This window comes from Euprymna scolopes, chromosome 16 (genome assembly GCF_053919585.1).
Source record: "Euprymna scolopes isolate OS-2025 chromosome 16, ASM5391958v1, whole genome shotgun sequence".
In the NCBI taxonomy this organism is placed as follows: Eukaryota; Metazoa; Mollusca; class Cephalopoda; order Sepiida; family Sepiolidae; genus Euprymna; species Euprymna scolopes.
In genome coordinates this window covers 40521025-40547769 of record NC_136497.1, presented here as the reverse complement: position 1 = coordinate 40547769, position 26745 = coordinate 40521025, and the positions used below count along the sequence as shown (strand labels likewise).

At 30.0% G+C, this 26745-nt stretch overlaps 1 protein-coding gene across 4 annotated transcripts in view; it reads right to left on the bottom strand.

Moving 5' to 3' along the window:
- The window catches only part of LOC145295921 (uncharacterized), a 299082-nt gene that overhangs the window by 84712 nt on the left and 187625 nt on the right, over positions 1-26745 (bottom strand). For 2 of the 4 annotated variants that reach the window (XM_080141733.1, XM_080141734.1), the window contains exons 14-15: positions 19447-19518; positions 3466-3681 (exon numbers count right to left, since the gene is read on the bottom strand). In XM_080141733.1, coding sequence (XP_079997859.1) covers positions 3466-3681; positions 19447-19518 — 288 coding nt within the window. The remainder of the gene's footprint in view (positions 1-3465; positions 3682-19446; positions 19519-26745) is intronic. The other 2 variants (XM_080141735.1, XM_080141736.1) reach the window with 1 other exon arrangement.

Sequence of the window (26745 nt, the reverse complement as noted above, 5' to 3'; positions counted from 1 at the left end):
TTCCACCTACGATGCCTACGACAGATCTTTGGGATTAGCTGGAAGGACAGGGTCACCAACAATGTTATCCTCTCGTTTTAATCTGCCAACAATGTACACACTCCTGAAACAGCGCTGGCTCCACTGGCTGGAGCATGTCACCAAAATGAAAAATGGCAGACTGCCAAAAGACATACTCTTCGGCGATCTAACTTCAGGCAACAGAAAAATAGGCAGATCCCAGTTGCGCTACAAGGACATCTGCAAGCGTGATCTGGACATTAACATGCAAAACTGGGAAGAACTTGCCTAAGGCTGTGACCTATGGGACTCCACCATCAGGTCCAAACTGGAGCATGGAGGGGGGGGGGAGTTTAAAAACAACCAAGAGCTCAGACACCAATGAAGGAGGTAAGAAATGCCACCAAATGAGCCTACCTTCAATTGTGACAGATGCGGTCACTTTTGCCACTCAAAGATAGGCTTAATCAGCCATCAAAGAAGCTGTAGACCAACCTAGTGAGCAAGTGGATATGGTCGGTCTGCAACTGCCAGCTATCATCAATCTCAAGAAGACTATCATACAGAACAGAGTTTTAGCAAACACCTTTATCTGTTGCACCACGGGTTACATTGGCTGAAACATTGTCCGAATAACATTCATGATGAGAATCGTAATCCAAATAATCCTTATCTCGAAAATTCTGATAAATACTTAGAGTTAAAAATAAAAAAGACAAAATGAGTTTTACTCATAATTTTGTAAATGTTGGAAAGAATTTGACATGTCCTTGACCTCTGCAGTAGTCAAAGATTTATTTTGTTCCTGACTTTGAAGTTGATTTTCTTCAATAAAGATTCAAATTTGGATCGACAAACTCGAGTCTTTCATTGTTAGAATTGTGTACAATTCATGAAATCTCTTGCCAGAAGGCCTTCCATTTGTTTTATTTGTATACAATAATTTCTTGTGGAATAGATTGATCCAACAAAGATGACTATTATAAGAGATTGTATAACAAAAGATAGTTTCTTATTAACTGAACTTTCAAAGATGATTTAAGACTAAGATCCATGTTTAAGCAGTATGAAACTGTCGTACATTTTTACTTTTTACAATGCAAGAATGCATGTTTCACTTTGTAAGAACTTGCAGCAATGGAATCAAAGTGTTATCTCTAGCGCTAGTTTTCTTTGGCTAAACATTTTTCTCATCTTTAAAAGCCAATTTTTCCATTTTTAAATATGCATTAGTGTGCAGATTTTTTGCTAAGTGTATTTTTAGAAGTCTTTATCATGTACAGCCAGGATTCAAGCACTTTCTATCACTAAAAGACACATTTACTTTTTTTTAAAACACTTCATTCCCTATACATTAATCATTAAAAGGGGTTAAATTGACTAAACCCAGTTTTGATAAAATGGCTGAAGTGAACAATATCTTAAAGAAAAAAGTATGACGCAATACGTCTTAAGACTTGACAAATTTATGGCAAAGTAGTTATAAACTTCTGTCAACTTCTATATTTGATTAATCTTACAAAGTTTATAGAAGCTGGTATCACTCTACACATTTTTTGAAGAATTGCTTACCATGTTATGAGAATGAACCATTCTTTCATTATCAAATCTGGGGCCATTTCTAGAAATTGCTATTTTTATTTAATATCAATTCATCTATCCAAGCTAAAGCATTTACTTTGCCATTTTAGTATGTGTGAATGTATTTGGGGTGGGGGGATTTTTTTCAAATTTTACTTCAATGGAAACAGTTTACAGCATGGATGTTACAGTTGAATTTATACCAAATATAGTCCAGTTACAAATTCTATTGTTAATAATAAAAAAAAAATCTATTGGGTTTAAAATCATAATTTTCACCTATTATTTGGAGATATAATGATCATCTCATAAGTCGATCCATTCCCAAGAAATTCCATTATTTCCTGAACAAGCTTAAAACAACTCATACTCAATGTCTATTGCTTATTAAAGAATGGAAACGTTAAAAGAAAAGATAATACCTAATTTACCAGCCTCAGGTGTAATTTATAAAAAGATATTTTACAGGAGATCAAAAATCAAGTTACATTGTATTATGTTGATTTTAAAGCTAGAGTTTTTCATGCAAATCACATCTATAATACGAGAACATTGAATATTTGCAATGTATGGGTATTAGCAGAAGTATAAAGCATGCTGGGATTGAATCTGAATATTTTCTAAATAGAAAGAAATGAATTTTAGTAAAATGTTAAATTTAAAAAAGATAAAATTAAACAGAGGGAATTCAGAAAAATTTGCTGTCACAAGATAGATTTAAAAAGTTTTGTTTTTTTTAATATATAGATTAAACTGAAATAAGAAAATATACAAATGAAACAACATTAGAAAGTTATTTTATTTTTGCCAAGCAGGAGATTTCAATAGAAAGAAAATGCCTAAGAAAAAGAAAAAAAAAACATTTAAAGGAAATGAATGAGAAAAAGGAAGCTGAAGTTCTTGTTTGCACTTTCAAAGCTGTTTAAATACCAGAAGAAAAAAAAAAGGGTAGTATAAATTTAACAGCTTCTTCAGAAACAGAAAATTTTAAATATTTCTATAGAAAAAAGTGTGTGGAGTCATTTAAAGTAATTAGTTTCATAATTAGATAAACTTGATTTGTGGACATATTTGTGCAGTCAGTGACATTGAAAAAATTATTGTGTTTCTAGAAATAGAAACGAAAATTATATATAAAAAAATTACAATTCAATTGAATGGACAAACGTCACCATTCAAGAATTAATAATTTGTGCCAATTATTTTGATTGTTAACCCATTAATGTCTACTATTCTCCACTGAAGATGATTTCTTAAAGTCTATATTATTTTATAGTAATGGGATTAATGAAGAAAAATCTTTGTTTTTAATAAAAAAAAGTTTTCACTTCAAACGGATTAGATTTAAATGTACATTTTCATAAAATAATTAACAAAAATTGTCAAACAGTTATAATTAATATAGATTCGCAGTGAGAATACCAACAAATGATTCTACTTATTTATGTTTTTTTAAAAATTCAATTCAAAGTATTTTCTAATGAAAAAAAGAAAGAATGCATATCTGTACATGTTAAAAGTTTAGTATCTATAAAATAGGAATATAACTTTAGTAGACTTTATAATTTTAGGATGAAACATTTATACTTTTGTTTATTAAACATAATGTTATGATAGTTTTCACTGATTTATAATTGTAAAAGAAACAAGGAATCGAGACAATAATGGGTTAAGCAATTAAGACAAGAGTTTACTGGGTTTTTTTTTTACTTTATTTTATTTTTTTTTAATTCCTTCAAATCAGAATTCCTATTTGGAGGACAACTTTTGGCCATAAACAGTAGTCACAGCTCTCAGTGTGAACATATGTAAAAATGGAATCTACAGAATGGGATTGACTTTGAAATATGGTAGATGCTCCAATTCAGATGGACCACGGCTTACCTCCGGAATATTCTCCTGGTTTGCTTTTTGCTCTCCACTTTGTTTTGAAGGCTTTGACACCCATTCCGACCACTGTTTCCGTGTTGTTGGACCATATACCATGCTTTCATCGCCAGTACTTGTGTTGCTATTGCTATCAAAATCTACGCTCTTTGTTGATTCAAACGTTTTTTCCTGGCTGTCTTTTCGACGTTTACTTTTTCTAACCTCTTCATTCTGTTTATGAATAGGAAATAATACAACCAGTTTAGAATTTCCCTTCAAAACAGAGGAAGTGTTAAATATATATATATGAAGGTGTATGCAATGTATGTTAGAAGTGAAGAAAATTTACAGTTGGAATGAGGAAAGCATTTGAAATAAATAAATAAATGCAAATAAAGTATTTAAAAAATAGCGTAAAAAATATAAAATCTTAAATTAAATCTGAATAGAACATTAAAAACTTTTTAGAATTATTTTCTTTTAAATCAACAATTGCAAGATTTTTCTTTCTTCATCTCTTCCAATTCTAAAGGATATGATTTTAAATTTGCCATTGGTCAGAACCACCATAATCAGCTATGAAAGATTTATTTTTTAAACAATCTCTTTCTAGATTGCATAGGAGCTGCTCAGCTTAAAATGCATTTCATGTATTTTAAGTGTTGGATAATACCTTCCAACAATCAATCCTGGTTTTATTTCTGAATAAACAGAAAAGAAACACAAGTGCCATCAGTGCAATTTGTGATAGCTGATTGGAAGTGATGAGAGGGAAAGTTAGATGAAGACGAAAATTAGTGTGAAAGGATTTTAAACTTCGGTTCTGATTGGAAATAAAAATAAGCTACATTTTAAAAATAAAATTCAAAAGTAATAAATTCAACTGAGGTTTTATCTAAAAATCCACATAAAATTAGAAGTAGATCTTATAAAAAATTGTTAAAAACAGATTGAAAGATATGAAACCAATGCAAATAGAAATGGAGCTTGTTTGTAAAACAAATAAAATGGAAATAAGTCCTTTACAATCAGTTTATACAAGAATGTGTGTGTGAAGGAGATAATTCTTAACTTTTGTAAAGCTCATTCTTGAAATAGGTTATTTAAAAAAAAACAACTCTAAATCTACTTTATTAAAAAAAACAAAAACAAAAAACGTTAAAAAAATGCAATTCTATTTGAAATATGAGAAATGAACAGCAACTGTATTTTCATTATCAAGATTTCCAAATATTTTTAAATATAAATTTTGATGTCAACTAAAATAATTCCTGATATTTCATATAAAATAATTTTACGTCTAGGCTGGTTATATAAAGAAACTCTACAAATGATATAGAATGAATACTTGAAATCAACTAATTAAAAATTAAATAATTTCAATGAATTAAATATTTGTTGATCTGTCTAGTTTTGAAAACTAGAATTTTTGTTATTTTGCTTAAATAAGTGTACATGTTTGTAGAAGTTTTATGGATAGATTTTTCTTATAAAAAAAAAATTATAAACCATTAAAGAACTTATTTCCACTGTTATATACATCCAAGCACCATAAACAAAAGGGAAGCAAAAAGTAAAATAAAGCACTTGAAAAATAAATCTGTAGCACTGATGATCACAACAAACACTAACAAAAGAACAGCGGGGGAAAAGTAAGAGGGACAAGGAGGAAACAAAACAAACAAGAAAAGATTTGAAGAAATAGTAAATAAAAGTGTCTAAGGTTTAGAAAGAAAAAGTGAAAGAAATGAACAATAAAGTGACAGCGAGATTTTAGTGTGTATCAGTGTTTTGTTTTAGGTTACTTAAAGCAATAAGTAGATAAATTACATTAAAAAAATTACTTCTAGAAAAAAAAACAAAAAAAAACTCTGAACTAAATGTAATGCCGGAATCTATCTAGTATAAAGGAAAGTTGTTTTTTCATTACAGAAACCCAGATAAAACTTATTTGAAAAAAAAAAAGAAAAGAAAAAAGGTTATCTAAATCAAAGAAAATCTAATTTTATCTAATACTTTATCAGATATCTAATCGTATACTTGAAAGTTATATAGAACTCCTGTTTCTACACACACACAAAAGTTCGCTATTCTAGCTCATGTCTCATTAGAACTCATAAAAATGCACTTCATATTAACAAACCTACCAAGTCTAATTACTATTTATTAAAATTTTGCATGCACACCTTTATTTGATCTAACCTAATAAACATTCTTGCACCGCCTCATAAGCACACAAGTCACTCTTTAATATTAACGTTACTAGCTCATTTTTCTTGTTCTTTTTTTTAATTAAAAAGCTATTAACTATCGAATACTATCAGATTTCAATGCATTTTTTCTTCTAAATAGAACACACTTTGGAATTAAGTTACAAAAAATGACAACGCACAAAACAAAATAACCAAACAAATGTATGAGCACAAGTAGAAAGGCGCACAGTAAAGGGGAAATGACGCAGTGTTGGTGGTGGATAACAGATCTTTAAATGAAGACAACTTTTTCAATAAGTTCACATTTTTACACATCAAAAGTGAAAGGTTTTACTTGCAGAATATTTCTCATAAAACAAATATTTTCACAAAAAATTCAAACATAAAATTATGAAGATTTTTGCATGCAACATGTTGAACACTTTATCAAATCTTGCCCAAAATGTATTCAATTTAAAATCATAACATTTTCCTTATAACTTAGGTTATTCTTAACTATATTTTTTTTATATTATTTCCCTGCATAGAATACAACTATAAAATTGAGTTAGATACTTATACAAAAAATTCATAAAAATTAAGCACAAATAAAAAATGGCTTTTATTAGAATTTTACCAAAAAAAAAAAAAAAAAAAGATAGTGAAAATGTAATTATTTGATATAAATTTATTAAATGAACAAATTAAAAAAAAAAAACTGCTAAAAAATATTAACACCAATATCTTTAAAGATAACTATCATTCAGATTTTATTATAATTTAAACAATAATGGTAACTTTAATACCAACTACAAATTGTCATAAGCAGATGAAATAAGGATGGCTAAAGGTGATAGAATGAAATGGAAGGGGTTATATATGTGGGTGATATCAAATATCATGCCAACAAAATTGCATACTAACTCATTAACATTTAAGTTTAATTTCCTTTAAAGCAAAAAATATTTTGTTAAAGCTGACAAAGCTTTTGGTAAAAGATAATAGTAATAAACCATTTAATAATTATTTCATTTATAATTACTTATTTTATTTAACTTAAAAAAAAAAAAAAAAAAAAAAATTCTTTGTTTCTTTTTCTCCCTTACTTTCCCTCTCTGTCCTGCTCTAACCAAGCCTGTCAACCCATTCCACAAATCCCAAAACTATCATGAAAAGTTTACAGAAAAAAATACACAATCAAACCTAGAACTCCAATTTCCAATGCAGACCCCCCCCCCCCACTATCATGTCTCCAACATCACAGGTCTACGTTCTAACCTTCCAGAGGTTGAAATCAAATTACAGGAGACCAAACCAAACCTATTACTCCTAAGCAAAATTGCCATTGAACCAACTATTTCCCTAAAAGAGTTCATAATTAAAGGATACTCTAACTTATCAAAATCTGACCCCCAAGATCGTCATGGGCATGGAATATGTGCCTATATTAGAGATGACTTTCCATGTGGCAGGGACATCTCCAGAGAAGACCCAAAATGACCCTATGTGCTTCTGGATTGCATTTGCTCACACCACTGCATTTATATTTGCCCTCTATCGCCCTGACAACAGCGGAGTTAGTATCTTTAAGAGCATATCTGAGAAAATTGATAACATCCTATCCGTTCATCCTTTGGCTAGCATTTACATCTGTGGAGACTTCAATGTTCACAATGTGAAATGGTTAGCCTACTCAAACAAGACAGATGATTTCTCCATTGACTATGATCCAACTCAGATTGTTCACAAACCCACCTGTGTCCCAACACTGACGATCAGTATGCATGTCTCCTCGATCTTTTTCTCACAACTTGCCCTGAGCTTTCTTCATCCTATCTCCAATGGAATCTTCTGACTACATCGTTGTATTGGTTAAGATAAAAACGAAATGCAATAAGTCCTCAGATGTACCTCTCCATCGTACAGTATATTGATACTCTATGGGTGACTGGGATAGCTTCCTAACATATCAGATTTACCTCTGCATTCCATGTTTAAAAAGAATGTGTCCTCCATAGTATCAGACCTGACGGAATGGTTAATTGTAGGTACAGACTGCTTCATACACTTTAAAAAATTCTAGCAAAAACCTAACAGCCAACCATGGTTCTTTCCAGAAAGTGCTGCTCCTATTGTGTACAGAAATTACTTTTTCCATTGCTTCCAACATAATAGACGTACTGAGACTAAAGTCGCTTTCAGGATTGCCAGCAACCACTGTAAAAGATCAATAAAGAATGCGAGAGTTGTATGCTCAGTTCGTTAAGTCCAAAGTAGCTGAGCAGCGGCTTTACAAATAACAAACAGGATACTGAACAGAAGCATGTGCTCTACCCAACCATCATCTATGGACTGGAAGTAATCTTGTCGGCATCGGACAAAGTCAAACTCTTTGCCAAGAACTTTGCAGCTAATTCTACCCTATACGATCAAGGTCGTCAACTCCCCATATTTCTTCCTGTATCTGAAAACATGCTATGCGACATACAAATATCCGTACATGATGTTGCCAAGCTAATGAAAAAACTTAAAGCAACTGGCCCGGAGAGCATTCCAATTATAGTGCTGAAAAAGCTTCAACCAGAACTAGCTCCCATATTTACAAAGCTGTTTAAGCATTGCCTTAAGAATTGCTTTCCAACACCCTACAAAACCCTCGTCAGTATGCACTGTATTTAAGAATTCAGGTAATCAGTCCTCTCCCTCTCAGTACAAACGAATAAGTGTCTTGTGCGTCATGAGTAATTTGCTGGAATCTGTTAAATAGAGAAGTAGTCAACCACCTCAGCAAAAATAACCTCCTTAGTGACAGCCAATATGGTTTCCATTCTGTGAGATCTACAGCAGATGAGCTAACAGTTATATCTCATAGGATTAACAAATCTATCGACAGAGGCTTCCTTTCTAGGGAAATTGCTCGACATATTAGAGGCCTTTGATAAGGTATGGTGTAGGGGTCTACTCCATAAGATATTCAGCTACAGTATAGCTGAAAATCTCTTTTCAATTATTAAATTATTTCTGATAGGTTCATAGAAGTAGTGGTTGATGGGCAGAAATTCTAAGCGCACAATAGTCCCTCAGGTGTTCCATCTTCTTCCTAATCTACATCAATGATCTGATCATTCATAGACATTTATGCTGATGACACTACCATCTATTGCAACACAAGGCTGTAAGTGACCAAGTTCTGATACTCTCTCCTCTGATCTTGAGCACGTAGTGCAATGGGGAAAGAGATGGTTGGTTAATTTTAATGCATCCAAAACCAAGCTTCTATTTTTACATCAACATTGATTCCCATTTGGCATCAACTGAAAATGGCTCTTGTCTTGTGGAAGCTCCAGAGTCTGACTTTTACTCCCGATTTGAAAAGTAACACATACATCAAATCCATTGGCAAGGTCACTGGAAAAATAGTGGGATCATTCTACTGCTCCAATAGATATCTCACTGCTGATGCAATTCTCTATTTGTGTAAGAGCCAAGTACATCCAAGAATGGAGTACTGTTGCCACATCTGGGCAGGAGTTGATAGAAAGACTTTATCTTGCTTTGACAAAGTTCAAAATAGACTTCGTAGCCCTAGTGGAGAATGCTCTTTTATCTTCCCTGCAACTTTTTTCCCCCACAGAAGAGATGTTGCAAGCCTATCTCTGCTTTATCATTATTTTCATGACAAGTGCCCCTCCCCTCGCCAAACTTTTATGAAAAACACTGAGATCACTATCAATAATTTCCCCCACTTTTTATCTGTGCCTAAACCTAAACATAGATTCCATGAACAAAGCTTCTTTCTTAGAACTGCATGCTTGCGGAACTTTTCGTTTCCCTGCTTTCCAGATGACTACAATATGGTAATCTTCAAGTCCAATGTAAACAAGTTCTTGATGAGCCGTCCTCTTAAGTAATCCAATTTACCAAATTTTCGCTACTATCGACTACTACAATATTGTCCGATTGACTAATGTTCTACTGTACACTCATTAACCCATATTCTTGAGTGGCCTCTAGGCTTTTGCTAAGTGGTGATTCCTTTGTAAAAAAAATAAAAAACCCTGAGTGCAGGCCCTTAGCATGAGTCATTTGTGGTTGCATACTTCATTGGGCTCAAAAGACTGCCAACATGCAGAACAAAAAAGATGTTATGCATGAAGCAAACCATGTGCCTATGAATCAACAATGTCAAAGAATACAAATGCCAAGGACAATATTGTTGAGACAGACTATTGGTAGTCATTCTTGACTGGTTGTTTCCATACAGTTTGTAATGAGACTTGATATCGATGTTACCTTGATATTTTACTTCAAGTGATGTAGGGCAGAATAGAAACTAAAGAAAATAAAGTTCTAAATTTTCTTCCAGCGTGTGTAGTTGAACTCCTGAGATGCATAGATTAATTTGTTTAAATACGAAGGTTTTTATTGAATAAGTGGAGAAAAAGAAAAAAAAGCTGAATACTATTTGAACAAAGTTTTAAATTAAAAAAGGAAATGTCTTTAGTTTTATTGTGTATATTTTTGCATTCCTAACCTAACATTACTGAAACATAATTGTCATAAAAAAATTTAAAAGATATTAATTAAAATAAGATTAGTTACAAAAAAGTTGCTAAGTGTTGACATTAATATTAGTTTTAAATAATGGTTCTATAAAAAAGATTATATTATTTTATCAATTTATGTTTAAATGGTTTCTATTTTATTGTATAACTAAGAAACAAGGAATAATGTTATGTCAGGACACATAGAAGCAATAAATCAGAATTTACATAGAAACATAAAAAATGAATCTTGTTACAATTTTAAGACTCAGATGACAACACATGGCCAAACAAATACAAGCTTGATAATCAAAAGGTCTATGGTTGATTATGAAAGCAGAAAAGTTGGCCAGACGACAAAATGAAACAGATTTAAAAAGGCGAAAAGGAAAAAATTCACAAGAGAAAAAAAACAGGTTAAAAAAAGGGCAAACATGCAACACTAAAAATGAATTAATGAAGGAAAAGTGTATCACCGTTTTACTTACTCTCTAGGAATAGAAGCTGGACTAAAAATAACAAGCAATGAAAGAAGAGAGGGGAGGGGGGCTATGGATTTCTTTTCTTTAATGAAAACAGTATTATCCCTTTGAATGTTGCTTAAAGATGATTACATTAATAGTTTCTAATGGTCATTATAACTTGTTGGGATAGTTGAGAAATTTTAGTAAACTTTAAAAATATTATTCAGACCCACTCCTTCTCAGTCGTAGCTGATAAGAATAACATAATGAATTTCCATATATATATATATATATATAAAATTTAAATGAAAAAAAATCTAATTGGTTAATCTAAAGGTGTATAAAACTAACCTACTCGTTTTTTTATCTACATTAATTACATGTGTCACCATAATTTTGATACTTGCAAATTGAATTTTTTAATTTATTATTAATCAAATATTATAGAAATAAATTGCAATGATGCAAAATAAAACAATTTTATTTTAAAAATTTAATGAAATTAAATCTACTAAAATGCATTATTTTTAAAGATGAAAAGATTTTATAAAAAAGCTTATTTATCTATAACTAATGAAAATTTGGTATCTTATCTGAAGCCGAAACTAGTTTTACTATCTTTTAAGGCTCAATTCAGTTTACTATTTCAGACTAATGTCCTATCTTTCAAGGCACAATTCAAAAGGAGGTAGTATTTGTTCTGTTAGGTAGTATCTTTTTCTTTAAGCAGGGGCAATGTAATATATGTTCAATAGTGATAGATTCCAGTGAAAATGTTCTCTCTAGTTGCATTTTTGGTAGATTAATAAAACAAAAGTATTATGGAATCTAAACTAATATTAATAAATTAGCAATGTGCAAACAAAAAAGTTATTAATGCAGCATTAAATATCAACTGTGTTTAACTTCAGTTTACTTCAATTACTGCATTAAAATTTAATTGAATTTAATATTTGATATCCACAATTACAACATTCCAATCAGTTCTGTAATATTAAGTTTTGAGATTAACTATCATTATAAATCAAGTATTTATAGAAATTCTCTAACTTCAAGCTGTTAGCAATATATATATATAATTTTTATTTATTACACATTTGAATATTTTTATTCAAATATCTATTAAATATTTTTATATGCACAAAAGTTATCCATGTACACGCGTGTTTCTGGGTATCACCCATTGTCAGTATGGCTAAACTAATATATATATTAATTACTATTAGCGCACGAAAAGAAAAAAAAAATTATGTGACTTGTTTAAATTTACTTGTTAAAGTAAAATTATTACAGCAGCATTTGGTCATTAAATTGTTTTGGAGGATAACAAAAAAAAAGTCATTAAGCTGAAGAAAACGGAAGAGGCTCAACAAATTAAAGTAATTCTTACATGCTTTACACAATTATAGTACAAAATGCTTATATGTACCTGGTGGAATTATAGTTCTTGCAAAAATTAAAAATTAAAGTTTAATGTTAAATAATGAAAAACAGTAAGCACATTATTACCCCCCCCCACTGTTTATTTTGAAAAGTTGTGTTTTTAATATGTAAATAGTAAAAAAAAAAAAAAAAAAAATTGTTTACCTTAAAATTCACGGTTCATCTATTATATCATTCTCATACCATTTCTCTGCATGCAACATCCTACATTTTCACTGGTTAGGTTCCACTTTCATACATCATCACATTGCCTAACACACTGCTGATTAGTAATGGCAGATGTTCTGAAATTACACCATTCACATATTTTCTGCACATCAGAATTCTTGTTTCTCTTACACTTTTTAAACATAACTGGTTATCATCTCTTAGCCTACCAATAATTCCACAGCACTTATTGCTTGCAAGTACAACAAAAAATTCAGTTTCACCCAACTCCCTATCCACAAACTGAGCAAGGAAACTTTCCTCTTTCTTAGGGTTTCCAACACTACAACTACTGATCATCACTTGACTTTACTAACATTCACTCTCAGATCTTCACTTTCTACAAAACATAATAGATTTAAATAGTACCAAGACATAGATTTAGAAGATTCTAAAATAATTAACATTTTAATTTGAAATAGAAGTGCATAACTGATTTTCATAGGTTGAATGTTTTAGTCATTAATTCTCTAAACTCAAAACATTAATAAAAAAGGGGGGGGGTGCTTATATTAAAAAGGTGGAATGAACTTCATAATCATTACCAGAAGTTTAAAACCATTCTGCTAAAAGAAAATCACTTATTGTTCCATAAGATATTACATCATATGCTTTTGAAAGATGCCACAACTTATTGTCAACATGCAATTTTAGAGTTATTTATTTAGTTATTATAGAAGCCATTCTTTTATTTAGAATTAAAAAAAAAAAAAAAAAAACCTGTCTAAAGATTAAAAGTGACTGTTCATAGTTTGTCCTCACTAAATGTGGATATGTATATTACCTACATGTGAATGCAGAAATGCTAATCAGACCATGAATAATGTTCTGATCTGTTATCTATCAAACCCATCAAATACTTCAGATCAGGTAGCATATAGTAGCACAGCTATAGATGGAGTAAATACATGGAAAAATAATTTTAGAATACTTTTTGAATACATTAAAAATCTCTTTAGAAGTAAGGCTCAGATTGCAGCTCTACATATCAACAGAAAACTTTACAAGACATGGAAAGTTGCTACTCAATGAAAAACAATATTTAAGATGACAATTTCTACAAGTTCAAAAAGATTTTGCATGAAGATACTAGCAATCCTGTCTGAAATTTTGTTTTAAATAATGTAAACCCACTTGCTAGTCCAGACTCAAAGTGGTTATAAAAATAAAGTGCATTTGCAAAACAGCATGAATATTATGTGATAACTTTGTTTTTTTTTTTTTAATCAATCTGCTGTGCAAGAAATTGTAATAAAAAAAAAAAAAAAAAAAAAATGCAACTTATGCCATTAGAACCATGAAATATCTACTGAACCAAAGGTGAAGGTGCCAAGTCAAAATCTGGAAGGACTGAATCATTTATAGCTATTTAGAAGCATAAGCTTCTGGGTTTGACCTTTACTCCTGATCTGAAATGGAACACGTACATCAAGTCTGTTGCCAAGGTCGCTGGAAAGATGGTGGGATCCTTCTACAACTCCAGAAGATATCTCACTACTGCCATATCTGGGCAGGAGCTGCTAAAAACAGCCTATCCTGCCTTGACAGAGTACAAAATAGACTTCGTGGCTTAGTGGGGGATGCCCTTTTCTCTACCCTGCAACCTCTCTCCCACAGAAGAGACGTTGCGAGCCTATCCTTGTTTTATCGTTATTTCCATGGCAGGTGCTCGTCTGAACTCCAATCTCTGGTCCCCCCTCGCCAATCTTTTACGAAAAACACCCGTCTAGCTGAATCCACTGTGAAAAATTTCCCCCACTCTTTATCTGTGCCTAAATCAAAACGTGGATTCCATGAACAAAGCTTCTTTCTTAGAACTGCACGCCTGTTCCGTCTGCCTGCTTCCCACCTGACTACAACTTGGATGCGTTCAATCCAACGTTAACAAATTCCTAATGAACTGCCCCCTTAAGTAAACACTTCATCAAATCTCCACACTAACGTAATGTACTTGCAATAACCCTTATCCCTGAGTGGCTTCTGGGCCTTGATAAATGGTGACCACTGTGTAAAAAAAATTTAAAAAAAAAACTGTTTTCAGTATGTAGAAGTTCTGCAGGAAAAACTTGAATTATATATTCATAATTGTACTTCATTTATATACCTTATGGTACTTTATACTCAAGTCTGTGTAGAACTTTTTAGTCAAAAACAAAGTAGGTATAATAGCTCCAAAAATAACTAAAGAATTTACTAGCAGGCTGCCCGGCATTGCCCAGTCGTAGAATAGGTTTAAATATAACATTTTAATTTATACAGATTTTGTATTTATTATTATTATTATAGTTCTCCAACTTTAGTTGTTATTGTTTGAGATATCGTCAGATGAATAAGAAATAGATAAAATTGAACCGACTTTAACATAAATGTATATTTGCGCATGTGTTCAAGAGTACTTTAACTCTACTGATGACTGCCAAGTTCTAATTAAAAAAAAAAATTTTTCTGACTCCTTAGAAGCTATTGTTACTGGCTAAAAACCTTATATATCAAGTTTCAAGTCTTTAAGCGAAACGTGTATATTATATATATATATATATATATATAAATACATTTGTGTATATTAGAACTTTTCATCATAAATTCTATGCAATAATGTACAATGTAGAAAATATGCATAAATAGAACTGAATGTAATTGTTAAATGAAACCAACCATAAAAAATAAATTAAAGTTCGTTTATCGAAGAATATGAAAATTAGTTAACTTTCATTTAGTAGCTCCCACATCCATGACTTACAATAGTAAATTAGTTATAATTTTGAAACAGAAAAAGCAAGCTTTTAATATCAATGTAAGTTCAACAAAAAAACTCAACTTGATATAGAAATGAGGGAATAGTAAAGTATATTTGAGGAGAGTAACATTCGAGTGCTGAAGAATTAAAAAAAGAATGTAGAAGAAATCTCTTGTCTACTGAAACTTGTAAATTTTTTTTTAATTATGAGCAAAATAAATTTGGTTTTTATTCTTAGTTTGTTATTCTAAGATTACAACATTACAGAATGTTGTTAATCCTTTGTCAATGTAAAATTGTCAACTGATGAGTAGAAAAAGAAAAGATTTCATTTTTTTCAATGTTCTTTATTGAATCATGTAAGCAACATTTCAGTAAATGAGACATTCCTTGGGGTATGAAGAATGGTGTGAGCCAAATTAGTCAAATATATTTACATTTATTGATTAATTGGTTCACATCAATCATACTGCAGGTTACTCAGAAAGTTACTGTGCACAAACCATGTTTTAAATTTCAAATTTATATTTCTTATTAAGTACATATTTTAATATGGTAGATACAGATTAAGTATGACAGTATCTTGCTGATAAATCTTCAAAGTTACATGTTCCACATTGCAGTTTGTAAACTTACTGATAAATTTTAGAATCAGTGAATGATACCAACTATTATGGAAGGCTTGCTGGCCACTGGGGATGAAACTATTGGACATTTCTTATAATATGGAGAAAATTCCAAGAAAATCATTATGAAAGAACAGTAGCAAGATATTCATCTTGGAATAGCTCAAAACTGTCTGAAGAAAAAAAACAAAAACAAAGAAAACTATTCTCTTACAAAATGATGGTAAAAGGATTTAAAGCAACTGATCATGAAATCAACTGCAGCAAATATTTGTAATGTTTGTAGTGATATCTTTCTCTCCAATAAGCCAACAGATTGAATTCTGCTTTATGTCAATTTTAAAAACCTCAGATTGTGGTTATCCAATAACCTTCAATTTATATGAAACACACCTACATGCGCTCATAGTTGTTACAAGTGTGACTGCTGATTTTCAGACATTGAATTGCTCACCATATTTTCTTTCTGAACACAAAAGCAAGCATTATTATTCAGAGATTTTTTTACATTCATTGTTTGGTGAGGAAATAAATTTTCCATGATTTCAACAAGACTGTGAGACTGCCTATGCATCTCACATTTATGTAGTTTTTTGATATTTTTGGCATTGTTTTCTAAGATATGATTGAAATGTTGGTTATATGAGTCAATAAAAGACTAATAATTTGAATATCTGTTTTTGCTTTATTTGGTTTTAATAAATTCTCAAATATTCTGTTCAGCTTTTGAACCGCTAAAAGCTGAAAATAAAAACTGATAATTAATTTTTTTTTAAATTAAAGAAATTAAAAAAAATTTGCACTCTAAACTAATTCACTTATAAATTTCTATAATTAATAATCTTTACACATCAAGTATTAATTGAATATAGATAAAGATTAAAAGTAGACATTTTAAGGTTTATTTGGACTTAAATACTTTGACATCCTAAGAGTAAAAATAAATCCAGTAAATAAATTGTGACCTTATTTTTATGGTATAAGTCATAAAATGAAAAGCAAGAAAGACACACAGATGAAGAAATTCCTTACATTCTAAGTACTTATTTTGTTTTATATAATTCTAGATTGTTTACACCTTTTTAGAAAACCTTTTAACGGAAATCGCTCCAATCAAAGTATGAAGCCACATGTAAAGAAAAATACTACTTCAATGTAAAAACATTAACCAACGATAGATTCCAACCCAAAAAACAGCAGATATTTCTCCTTTGTTAGAAATATTGCTTATGAAATGTAAAGACTAAAGGACAAAATAAGGGAAGCAAAGTTACAAGGCTGTCAAAAATAAACTCAAGGTCCATTTTCTACTCTCCTTAAACTTAGTTTCACCCTGAATAATTTATATGGCTAAAATATGAATTTATCAAAATAAAATTAAAAACCACTAAACATTTGGATTTCTCAGTTAAATCAGTTATTTTAATCTTTTAAAAATAATGTGATATTACACTTTATTAACTAAGCAATGTAGAGCAGCTAATTTAGTATTGAAATCATAAGTCAAGTCATATTTTAAATCAAATATTTTAAAATTGTCTTAAATTAGTACCAGCATTTTGGATCAGTTTAAATAAATAAACTAAATGATTATTTTGCTTAAAAAAAAAGAAAAAAAAAAGAAAAGAAAAAAAGAATTCTAGTACCTAAGAATCCATTCAAAATGTTCATAAAAATGGATTGGTATTTTTCTGTCAAACCTTAAAAGTATAAGGTTTAATACTGATAAGTAAAATACTAATTTTAGAAAAAAAAAAAAAAAAAAAAAAACATGCTAAAAAAGTAAATAAAAAAAATAATTATTGCAAAAAATATATTTTTATAGCTTTATTGTTTGCCAAGTCATCTGAAAAATTCTTTACCTTTGTTGTTCCACCTCCATATTTTTGGTACATTAAAGTGTTTATTTCCAATTAAGAACAAAAAGTACAATTATTCATTTATGCAAATCAGTGTTTTCATTGACCACTGATTTCACAAATCATGTATCTTGACTATTCTGCAGATAGCTTAAAATTTAATTTCTTAAAAAATACCTGCCAATTTAAACAAACCTCTTCTTGAAGGTGTACAAAGCTTTTTTTTTTTTTTTTTAAATATGTAAAGTTCGTTTTCTACCAGATTTTAGCTCTGAGTATTGTTTGATTAATAAAAAATAAATTACCTCCGCCAAGGGATGGAGCTTTTCTCCATTATAAAAAAAACAAAACAATAAAAACAATGGTTGGGTTAGGTTGTAATTTGGGTTTGACTTTATTAATATGGTTATAATATGATTCAACTATTTTAAAAGTTGAAATTAGCATTTAAAGAATTTAAAATATCAAAATCTACATTGCAGATATTCTTGGGTATTACAAACTGAATATAATGCTCCAAAACCCCAAGTATTAATAATACATGATTTTGAGTTCTTTAGTGTGAAAGGAATGCATGGAACCTAGATAAGTTTAGTATTTCTTATAGTAAGGATGAATGATTACATATTGAGGGCTTTAAGAAGGATTTTAGGATTTATGTCAAATTGAAATGAATCAGAATTCGAAGAGCTTTCTACATCTTACTGAACCTGCAAACATTTGTAAATTATTTTTCCAAAAAGCAAAATATATGTACACATTTTTAACTTTAAGCTTGTGTCAAAATAATTCTTTTAATTATTCTATTTTGTTTTCTTTTTTTAGGAAAGTGATGATTATATTATGCAAACCCTGAAATGATATGCATTTACAAAAGCTTATGGGGAAAAAAAAGTATTGGAATATTTTTAACCATTTTTATCTAATAGAAAACTAGATTTTAATAGCTGACAAAAACAATATTACATAGACAATAACATTTCTTGATTTTATAAATAAACAATGCAATTGTTTATGAAGTTTTGATAGAAAACATTTTAGGATTTACAACCAATGTTCATTAGACAATAACTGATTTGATATTTAGTAAATTAAATATACTTTTAAACAATCACTTTCATAGAACAAAAAGTTTAAAAAAATGAGATCAAGTAGAGGATTTTTTAAACTTAGTCTCATAGTATTAAATAAGAGAATACATTAAATTTAGAATTTTATTAATTTTACTGAAATAAACTGATGTTGAGGACAGTAGAAATTTCATTTTAGATTAAACCTTTTCAAATATTCCCTTGCACTTCCTTGTAAATACTCAATCTTGAGGGAGGGGGGTATAGTACCAGAATAGAAAATGTATTGTAAGCAATTAATTGAACATGAGTCTATTCGATATGTAGGTCAATTGGAAATTGTGTACTCATAACTTTCCCAACAATATTAAAATGTAAATGACCACTAGAGATACCACTTAACATCTGATTTTAAAGTCAGCTATAGATTCTATCAGGTAAATCACACTACCTTGGCTAAACAATGGCCAGATTAACTTTTACCATAATTAAAGAGTTTAAATTCGGTTTTCATTCAGTAAATCTGAAAATATTACAATTTTTTATTATAAGAACAGAAATCTTCAGAAAATATATTCACTGATTATATTTGGTTTTAGGGAAAACAAAAAAACTAAGCCAATCCAATTTAATTTATTCCTAATGAACAACATTTGCATGTTGCTATGTATGTGATGGTTTGTGTTTGGAAAATGTTAATTGAGAGGAGAGAAAATAGCACAGAGTAGAGGAAGCCTAAAGAGAAGAGGATCGGTTCAACTTGTTTTGGTGTAGGCCAGAACAAGTAGAAAGCAAAGAATCTTTATTTTGCTTTTAATGTGAACACCAGCAGACAGAAGAGTGCCCTATCTAACCTGGCCATTTAAGACTGCAGTGTCCTTCAATGTTGGCGTTCTCCCCTTCTTATTTCTGCTCATCGCCTCATCCTGTCAAATACAAAAGTGACATTTTCAAACAAATACATCTATAGAACACAAGTGATTTACAATAAAACAATTATATCACTTGGCAATTTATATTGAATGTGATGGATTAATTGGTTTTGACAATGTTCTTTAAAAATAAAAAAGCAATAAAATATGAAAAGATACCATTTAAGAGAAACTCCAAAAGCATGATAAATATTCGCTATATTTAACATGGTATACAATACTGGTAGAACATCAAAATTAAAAATCATGAAACACTGATAAAACAAATCATAACAAAAATGCATTCTTTTTCTAATGTTGAATTGTTTAAATCTTTTACAACCGTTAATGAGAATAAGCATTTTATACATAAATTTAAGAAAATCTTTCAAACTACAATATTAAAAAATGTTTATAGTAATAACAAGTAGAAATATTATAATCAAAGTCACACTCAGAAACTACTTCATCTGTTTATCCTATAACATTCTATCAACTTTCTTAGATGAACAATTAAATAAAGCATTCATTTATCAATTCCCTGACATCCAAGAATATTTAAAAAATTCAGAATTTTGTGTACATCAATAAAATTAAGATATAACTTGGTAAAATTTAATCAGAGTTGAAAATATAGATTTTCAAAACAAAAAAAAATATAAAATCATTTGCACAGTTAAAAAATATCCTCCACAGACTTAATATTTAAAAGTCCAAATCTGGTAAACTAGAAAATATTTTAGGAAGAAAAACATTTTAAAAAAATCTATTGGTATAAGAGATTTCTAGCCAAGCATGTAATATTAGAGAATTTATTTATGAAATTTATAAAAACTTTTTTATTTTGCAACAGAAAACATTAAAAATTTTAATCAAATTATATGTGTGCATGTATGCGCGAGAGAGAAGAGTTAAAAACAATTCAAATAATCAAAATGTGAAATATTGCACATAAAAAAAAAATAATAATATCAATGCAAGATCTTTATTTTTGTGAATCGCATTGTAAAGAATTGATAAATTTTTCAGTTACTTGAGAAGTGGATATATAAGCAATTATAAGGCAGTCAAAAGATCTTAGCAAGAATTCTGAATAAAATTAAAGTCATTACATTAAATTAAAGACAAAAAAGTTTATTTAAAATAAAGTGCTTGCAGGCCTGTAGTTAAGAGTTATTCAGTTGTGATGTGAAACTTTTTATAAAGTCCTTTTATAAAACACTTCTAAAAACTGACATTTCTGAAACTATTTTTCTTCAAATGATTTTTTATTGAAAAAATTGAAAATACAAAGCAATCAGAACAAAGAATATATCTGAAATTTGTTATTTTTAAAAAGTATATAAGCTTTATAATTAGAACTTACCCCACAGAATTTTTGAGATGAGCATTGATAGTTTGTATTATTTAGATTATTCTGACTACTATTCTCATCTTGCATGTTACATGCAAGAACCTGTCATGCAACGAATAAGAGTGCTGAAGGTTCAATCCTCAGTATGGTCATACTCAGAATACAATTACAAATTACTTAAGACTTCTATCTGGTTATGGTTAATGAAATGAGAACAAACTATACCTTTGAATTAAAGGGTTCTGTTTGAAATTCCATGCAAATTCTACAATTTATCAAGATGCTCCTAAAGAAAGTTGGGGGTTACATTGGCAAAAACAAGTATAACATTCAAGATGAGAATTAATCTGAATAATCCAAATTACCTCAAACATCCCAACATTACAATTTCATGTCCCTAACAGACAATTGTCAGATGTTCCTCTTGTAGTTTAGTTTTTAAGAATGACTTTTGATTTAAATGTTTAAATAAGTGTAATAGCTTTAAAATAAAAGTAAGCACTATAAAATAATGTTTAAATCAATTGCGAACTCTTTAAATACATGCATATACACACAAAAAGTATGAGACTTTGGATGTCTACTATCCACCATCCTATGTCTAAGGTCTCTCTGTACAAGGGTCTCAGGGGAGACAACCAAGCAAAGAAAAACCCTAAGCAAACTTCATCCCAAAGCAGCAAAACTGAAACTAGCCTGCTAGGACACTATACAAATGTAGGCAAATTTGGGCATATTTTATTGGTTTGAAAATATAGATTCATTTTTACCAATTGTCATAAAATTTTAACCATAGAATATTATAATCTTCCAAAAGCCTTTTCATGCAGTTTTGTCCCATAGAACCAATGATATGAGCATTTCAATATTCAATTTGGCTACCAGTATATATAAAGTGCTGCCAAAAAGAAAGTCCGCACTTGTCATTTTTTAAAAAACTGCAAAATTAAGTTAAACTGATTATAATTGTTTAAACAACCAATACTCCACTGGATTCGCCTTTTATTCCTCTATAATTTTACCTGTTCATATTTGACTTTTAATTTAAGTATCTTAGTGCTCACGTCAATTTAAAAAAATCAAATCGAGAAGGTAAAACTCCGCAGCAACAAATGAGCTTAAAACTTTTAGCATCTCTAATCATAATTAGAGTTGTCCCTAGGTTATACAACCTAACATTTAGTAATATACTTTGAGTCTCTCTTAGTGATCGCCAGGAGTTCATTAATCTCCACTTTTTTGGTTTATCCAAACGAGAAATTGGCCGCAGATTGAAATGAGGTGATAAAATGGTATGAAGGACTGTGCAAAAGCACCAAAACACCAGCAGTGTTCGTCATACCTCTAAATCTGGTCGTCCTAGAGTTACTTCTTACAGGAAAGACAATGCTATCAAGATCTGTAGACTCAGAAACAGATTTGAAACGACTCCCCAAGTATAATGTTAAAAAGTGATCTCTTTCTACAGTTAATAGATTGAAGGAATTTAATTTGCAGGCTGTGTTCCAAAGACTAAAAGTCAAATATGAATAGTTAAAATCATAGAAGAATAAAAAGGTGAATCAAATGAGGTATAGGTTGTTCAAACAGTTATAATCAATTTAGCTTAAATTTGCGGTTTCTGAAAAAAAAAAAAAAAAAGACAAATGCAGACTTTCTTTTTGGCGGATATATATATATATATATATATATATATATATATACTAACGAGGGGTACCCAGCGTTGCCCAGGTGTTTTTCGGGGTATGTGAAAAAACCCCGAAAATGTGAAAAAAAGAACGAAGCCTTTACGACGCGCAGTTGGAAAATAGTAAAATGTTTAAAAAAAAAAAAAAAACAAAAAAAAACAGGTGCGCGTTTTTGATTGACGTGACGGCGATAGGTATTCAGCAGTTAGCATTTTGTGCGGGACAGTTTTGAATGAGGCGAATAAATCGGTTTGTTTGTTTTTAAAAACTTGCTCTCTGTTTATTAGGAGGAGCAAAATGAAAGCTACAGTCTGATATGACGAAGTCGACATTGAACAAACGTTACTTAGCTCTCTTGAGACAATTGCCTTTCGGCCTGTGATTAGAGTCGAGTTCCGCTTTTTTTTATACCGAAAACTGAATGTAACGTGTGCCGATGCGGAAAATGTCGAATAATTAACGTTTGAAAGGCAATAAAATTAAATAGACAGACGAGCTCCGTGGGTAACTCTGAGATATTACAATTTATAGATGATATAAAAAGTTTTAAGTTGTGAACCGAGCAAGCGCTTCTCTGAAAGAAGCCTTTTGTGGACATCGAGGAAAAGCATACATACATACATACATACATACATTTTCGCTTTTATATATATAGATAAACTTTTTTGGGGAGTTTTAAAAGTTCCAAATCTCAGCGACTATTGATCAGAATTTTACAAATTAAGGCTCGTTGGAAAGGTAATGATTTGAATTATGTAGTGGACTATGTGACATTTGCCACTATGGGGATTATTCATCATCCCGAGCCTATTTTTGGCACTTTTTTACAGTCATAAAATGTTTCAGTAAAAGGTGCAGTATCTTTCCAACCACAATTGCTGAAAACAAAAATAACGTTTAGAATTTCAGGAAACTAGTAGTTTCCAAGATATGAAGAAATTATTGTTTAAAAAAGTGGGTGATTACTTTTCTATATTAATTTAACGCAAAATGAGTACCCATTTTAAGGCCAACTTTATTTGGGGGTGGGTGGGGTTATTGTGGTCTGATAGACCAACTCAAAACCTACCTTAAACTTGTTTTTCATAGGTTTTTGGGTGTGCTGAAAACTAATATCACATTTAAATTTTCCGCAAATAAGTATTTTTCCAAGTATTAAGCAAAAATATGTGTACTTGCGTGTATAACAATGACCACCACTAACAAAGAATTACATTGCTTTAATACCTGCAAAAATACTTATTTGTGGAAAATTTAAATGTGTTTGTTTTCTCCCACACCTGAAAACCTTTAGAAAACAAGTTTTTTTTAGGGTAGGTTTTGTATTGGTCTACCAAACCAGAAATACTAAATACCCTCCCCCCTAAAAAAAAAAACAAAAAGAAAAGACCCCCCCCCCCAAAAAAAAAAAGTAGCTATAGAGTGGATGTTCATTTTACGTTAATTTAATATAGAAAAGGGATTCTCACTCATTGAAACTATAATTTCTTCACATCTTGGAAATTACTTGTTTCCTGTAATTTTAAATATTTTCGTTTTCAGCACCCTTAAAAACCTATGATAGTGGTAATTTTGGAGGATTTTTTTGAGGGTGGAAAATACTGTACCTTTACCAATGTTTTAATCAGTCATTTGTTTTCCTAGTTTTGCATATGAACTACAAAAGATCTGATATTTCCTCAAAACCTCTGGCCTTGATGGAGAGGAGACGGAAACGTGCTATGGTTTCAAATGATCTGAAATAACTGCAAGGGGAGATTTGATTCCAAATATTTCTCATGTTATATATTCCCTCTTTGGTTTTCATACATAAAGTTTTCTTTATTAATCTTTTATCTGTTGAATTTTGCTCTTATTACTTTCTCATATATATATATATATATATATATATATATAACGAGTGAAAAATGAATATTTAAATGAGTGGGGTCACCAACAGTTACGTTTTTTTATACTTATTTCAGGTTTTCATTTTTTAATTATTTAAATCATTGAAATAATTTCTCAAAAAAATTATTTCAATGATCCACATAATTAAATTAAAATATGAAATCTATATATATAAAAATGTAATTCTTGGTTCGTTCAAAGTCGATAAAACCATATTTCTACATTACCAATTTATTTGAAATTTTCAGACAATCCATCTTTAAAGTCGAGGGATGTTTCTATGTTATTAAAGTAAATAAACATCGCCAATTATAAAAATATTAAATAAAATAAAAATATTTTTCGGACTGCGGACCTGTTTTTGTTCGTAGAACTGAACTTCTGTTTCAATTCATTTTATACACCACGAGTTTACGAGGCGAATTAGATTTCATTTTCTGTTTACTCGATAAGTAAAAAAAAAAAATTCCCTATTTTAAAATTTAAAATTTATTTTTTATCTTCAATTTTGCAATTTAAAATTTTTTTTCTTTATTATATCAGGCAAAAAAAAAGTTGCTCGCTTGCGTTTGAGTCGAAGCATAAAAGTTGAAGTCTAATTTTTTTGTTTTGTTTTTTTAAACAGTTGTTTCGATATAAGAAACTATGAACTTTTTTATTAAAACTATAACTTGTTAGGTGAAAGTATAGGTTCTTTTTCAAAGAAAATTTATGGATTGGTAACATGCTTAAATAATATTTGGTGCTAATGCAGAGAGTGATGCGCGCTATTTTTTAAAATCGTATTTCCATGTTTAATTAAAGTTTTGTTTTTTTTTTATTCAATTGTAAGGTTAAAGTACAGACTATGTACAAAACACCCTCCCCTCCCCATGTTAAGAATGGCTTTTTAAATAATAACATTATTTCAGCACGGATCATCACTCTCTGCATGAGTACCGATTAATGTTTTTTTTTTTTTTTTTGCTTTTTTTACGGTAGTTTTTTTTATAAGAAAACCTTGCTTATCAAAATTGAAAGTACACTTTTTTCTTTGTTTTTTTTTTCTTCTTTTTACATAAAATATGAATGTTTTTTCTTTATTAAAGAAATTGGGTACATATGCACTTATTGATCCGTGCTGATCTATTTATATCTCGATAACTACTTATTTCTGCAAAATTTCAATGGGATTTCCGTATTCAGCATAGTCGAAAACAATTTAAAAGAAAATTGTGGAGGTGGACCTAATCTAAAAAATACCAAAAAAAAAAAAACAAAAAAACTTTAATCAAACTTGGAAATACGATTAAAAAAAAAAAAAACATAGCGCGGATCAGTAAGTGCATTAGCACCCATTAATCGACTAATGTGACCTTATTGCCAAATAAGCTCCGGCTACAATGTTCACGTTGTTCATTTTGTTTTTTTCAAGTTAAATTCAACTTTCACAATATCTTTTTATTTATTTATAATTTCACAATATCTTTTTTTAATAATAAATTGTTAGTTAAAAGCATAAAATAGTTACAAAACACCATCCCCTCTCTATGGTAAGAATGGCTGAAAAAAAAAAAATAAATAAATAAATAAATAAAAATATTAGGTACTCATGCAGAAAGTGATCCGTGCTGAAATAATAACGTCATTATTTAAAAAGCCATTCTTAACATGGAGAAGAGAGGGTGTTTTGTACCTATTCTGTACTTTAACCTTACAATTGAATAAAAAAAAACATAAAACTTTAAACTTGGAAATACGATTTAAAAAATAGCGCGGATCAGTAAGTGCATTAGCCCCAGAAATTGTTACATGAAATACAGAAAAGTTTCTGCCAAGAAAACCGTTATTTTTTCAGCCATTCTTACCAAGGGGAGGGAATGGTGTTTTGTCACTATTCTGTGCTTTCAACTAACAATTTATTAAAAAAACCAAAGGTAAATTTTCACATTAGGTTCACCTCCACAATTTTTAATATGAGTAGGTTGGGGGTGTTTATTCCGAAAGCCGTTTTTAACATGGGGAGAATGGTGGTATTTATTCCAAAAGCCGTTTTTAACAGACGAAAGACGGGTAAAAGGTTAAAACATGTGGTTAGGCATGGGTGTTTTATTATTATTCCGAAAGCCGTTCTTAATATGGGGAGGTTGAGAGTGTTTATTTATGGCCGCCAGTGAATTATAGTGCATATTACAGGTCTTTATATCTCGAAAACTACTTGCCACTGCAAATTTTAAATGAGATTTTCTTATTCAGCATAGTCGAAAATTGTGGAGGTGGACCTAATGTAAAAAAAAAAATACCCCCCTAAAAAAAGATATTGTGAAATTT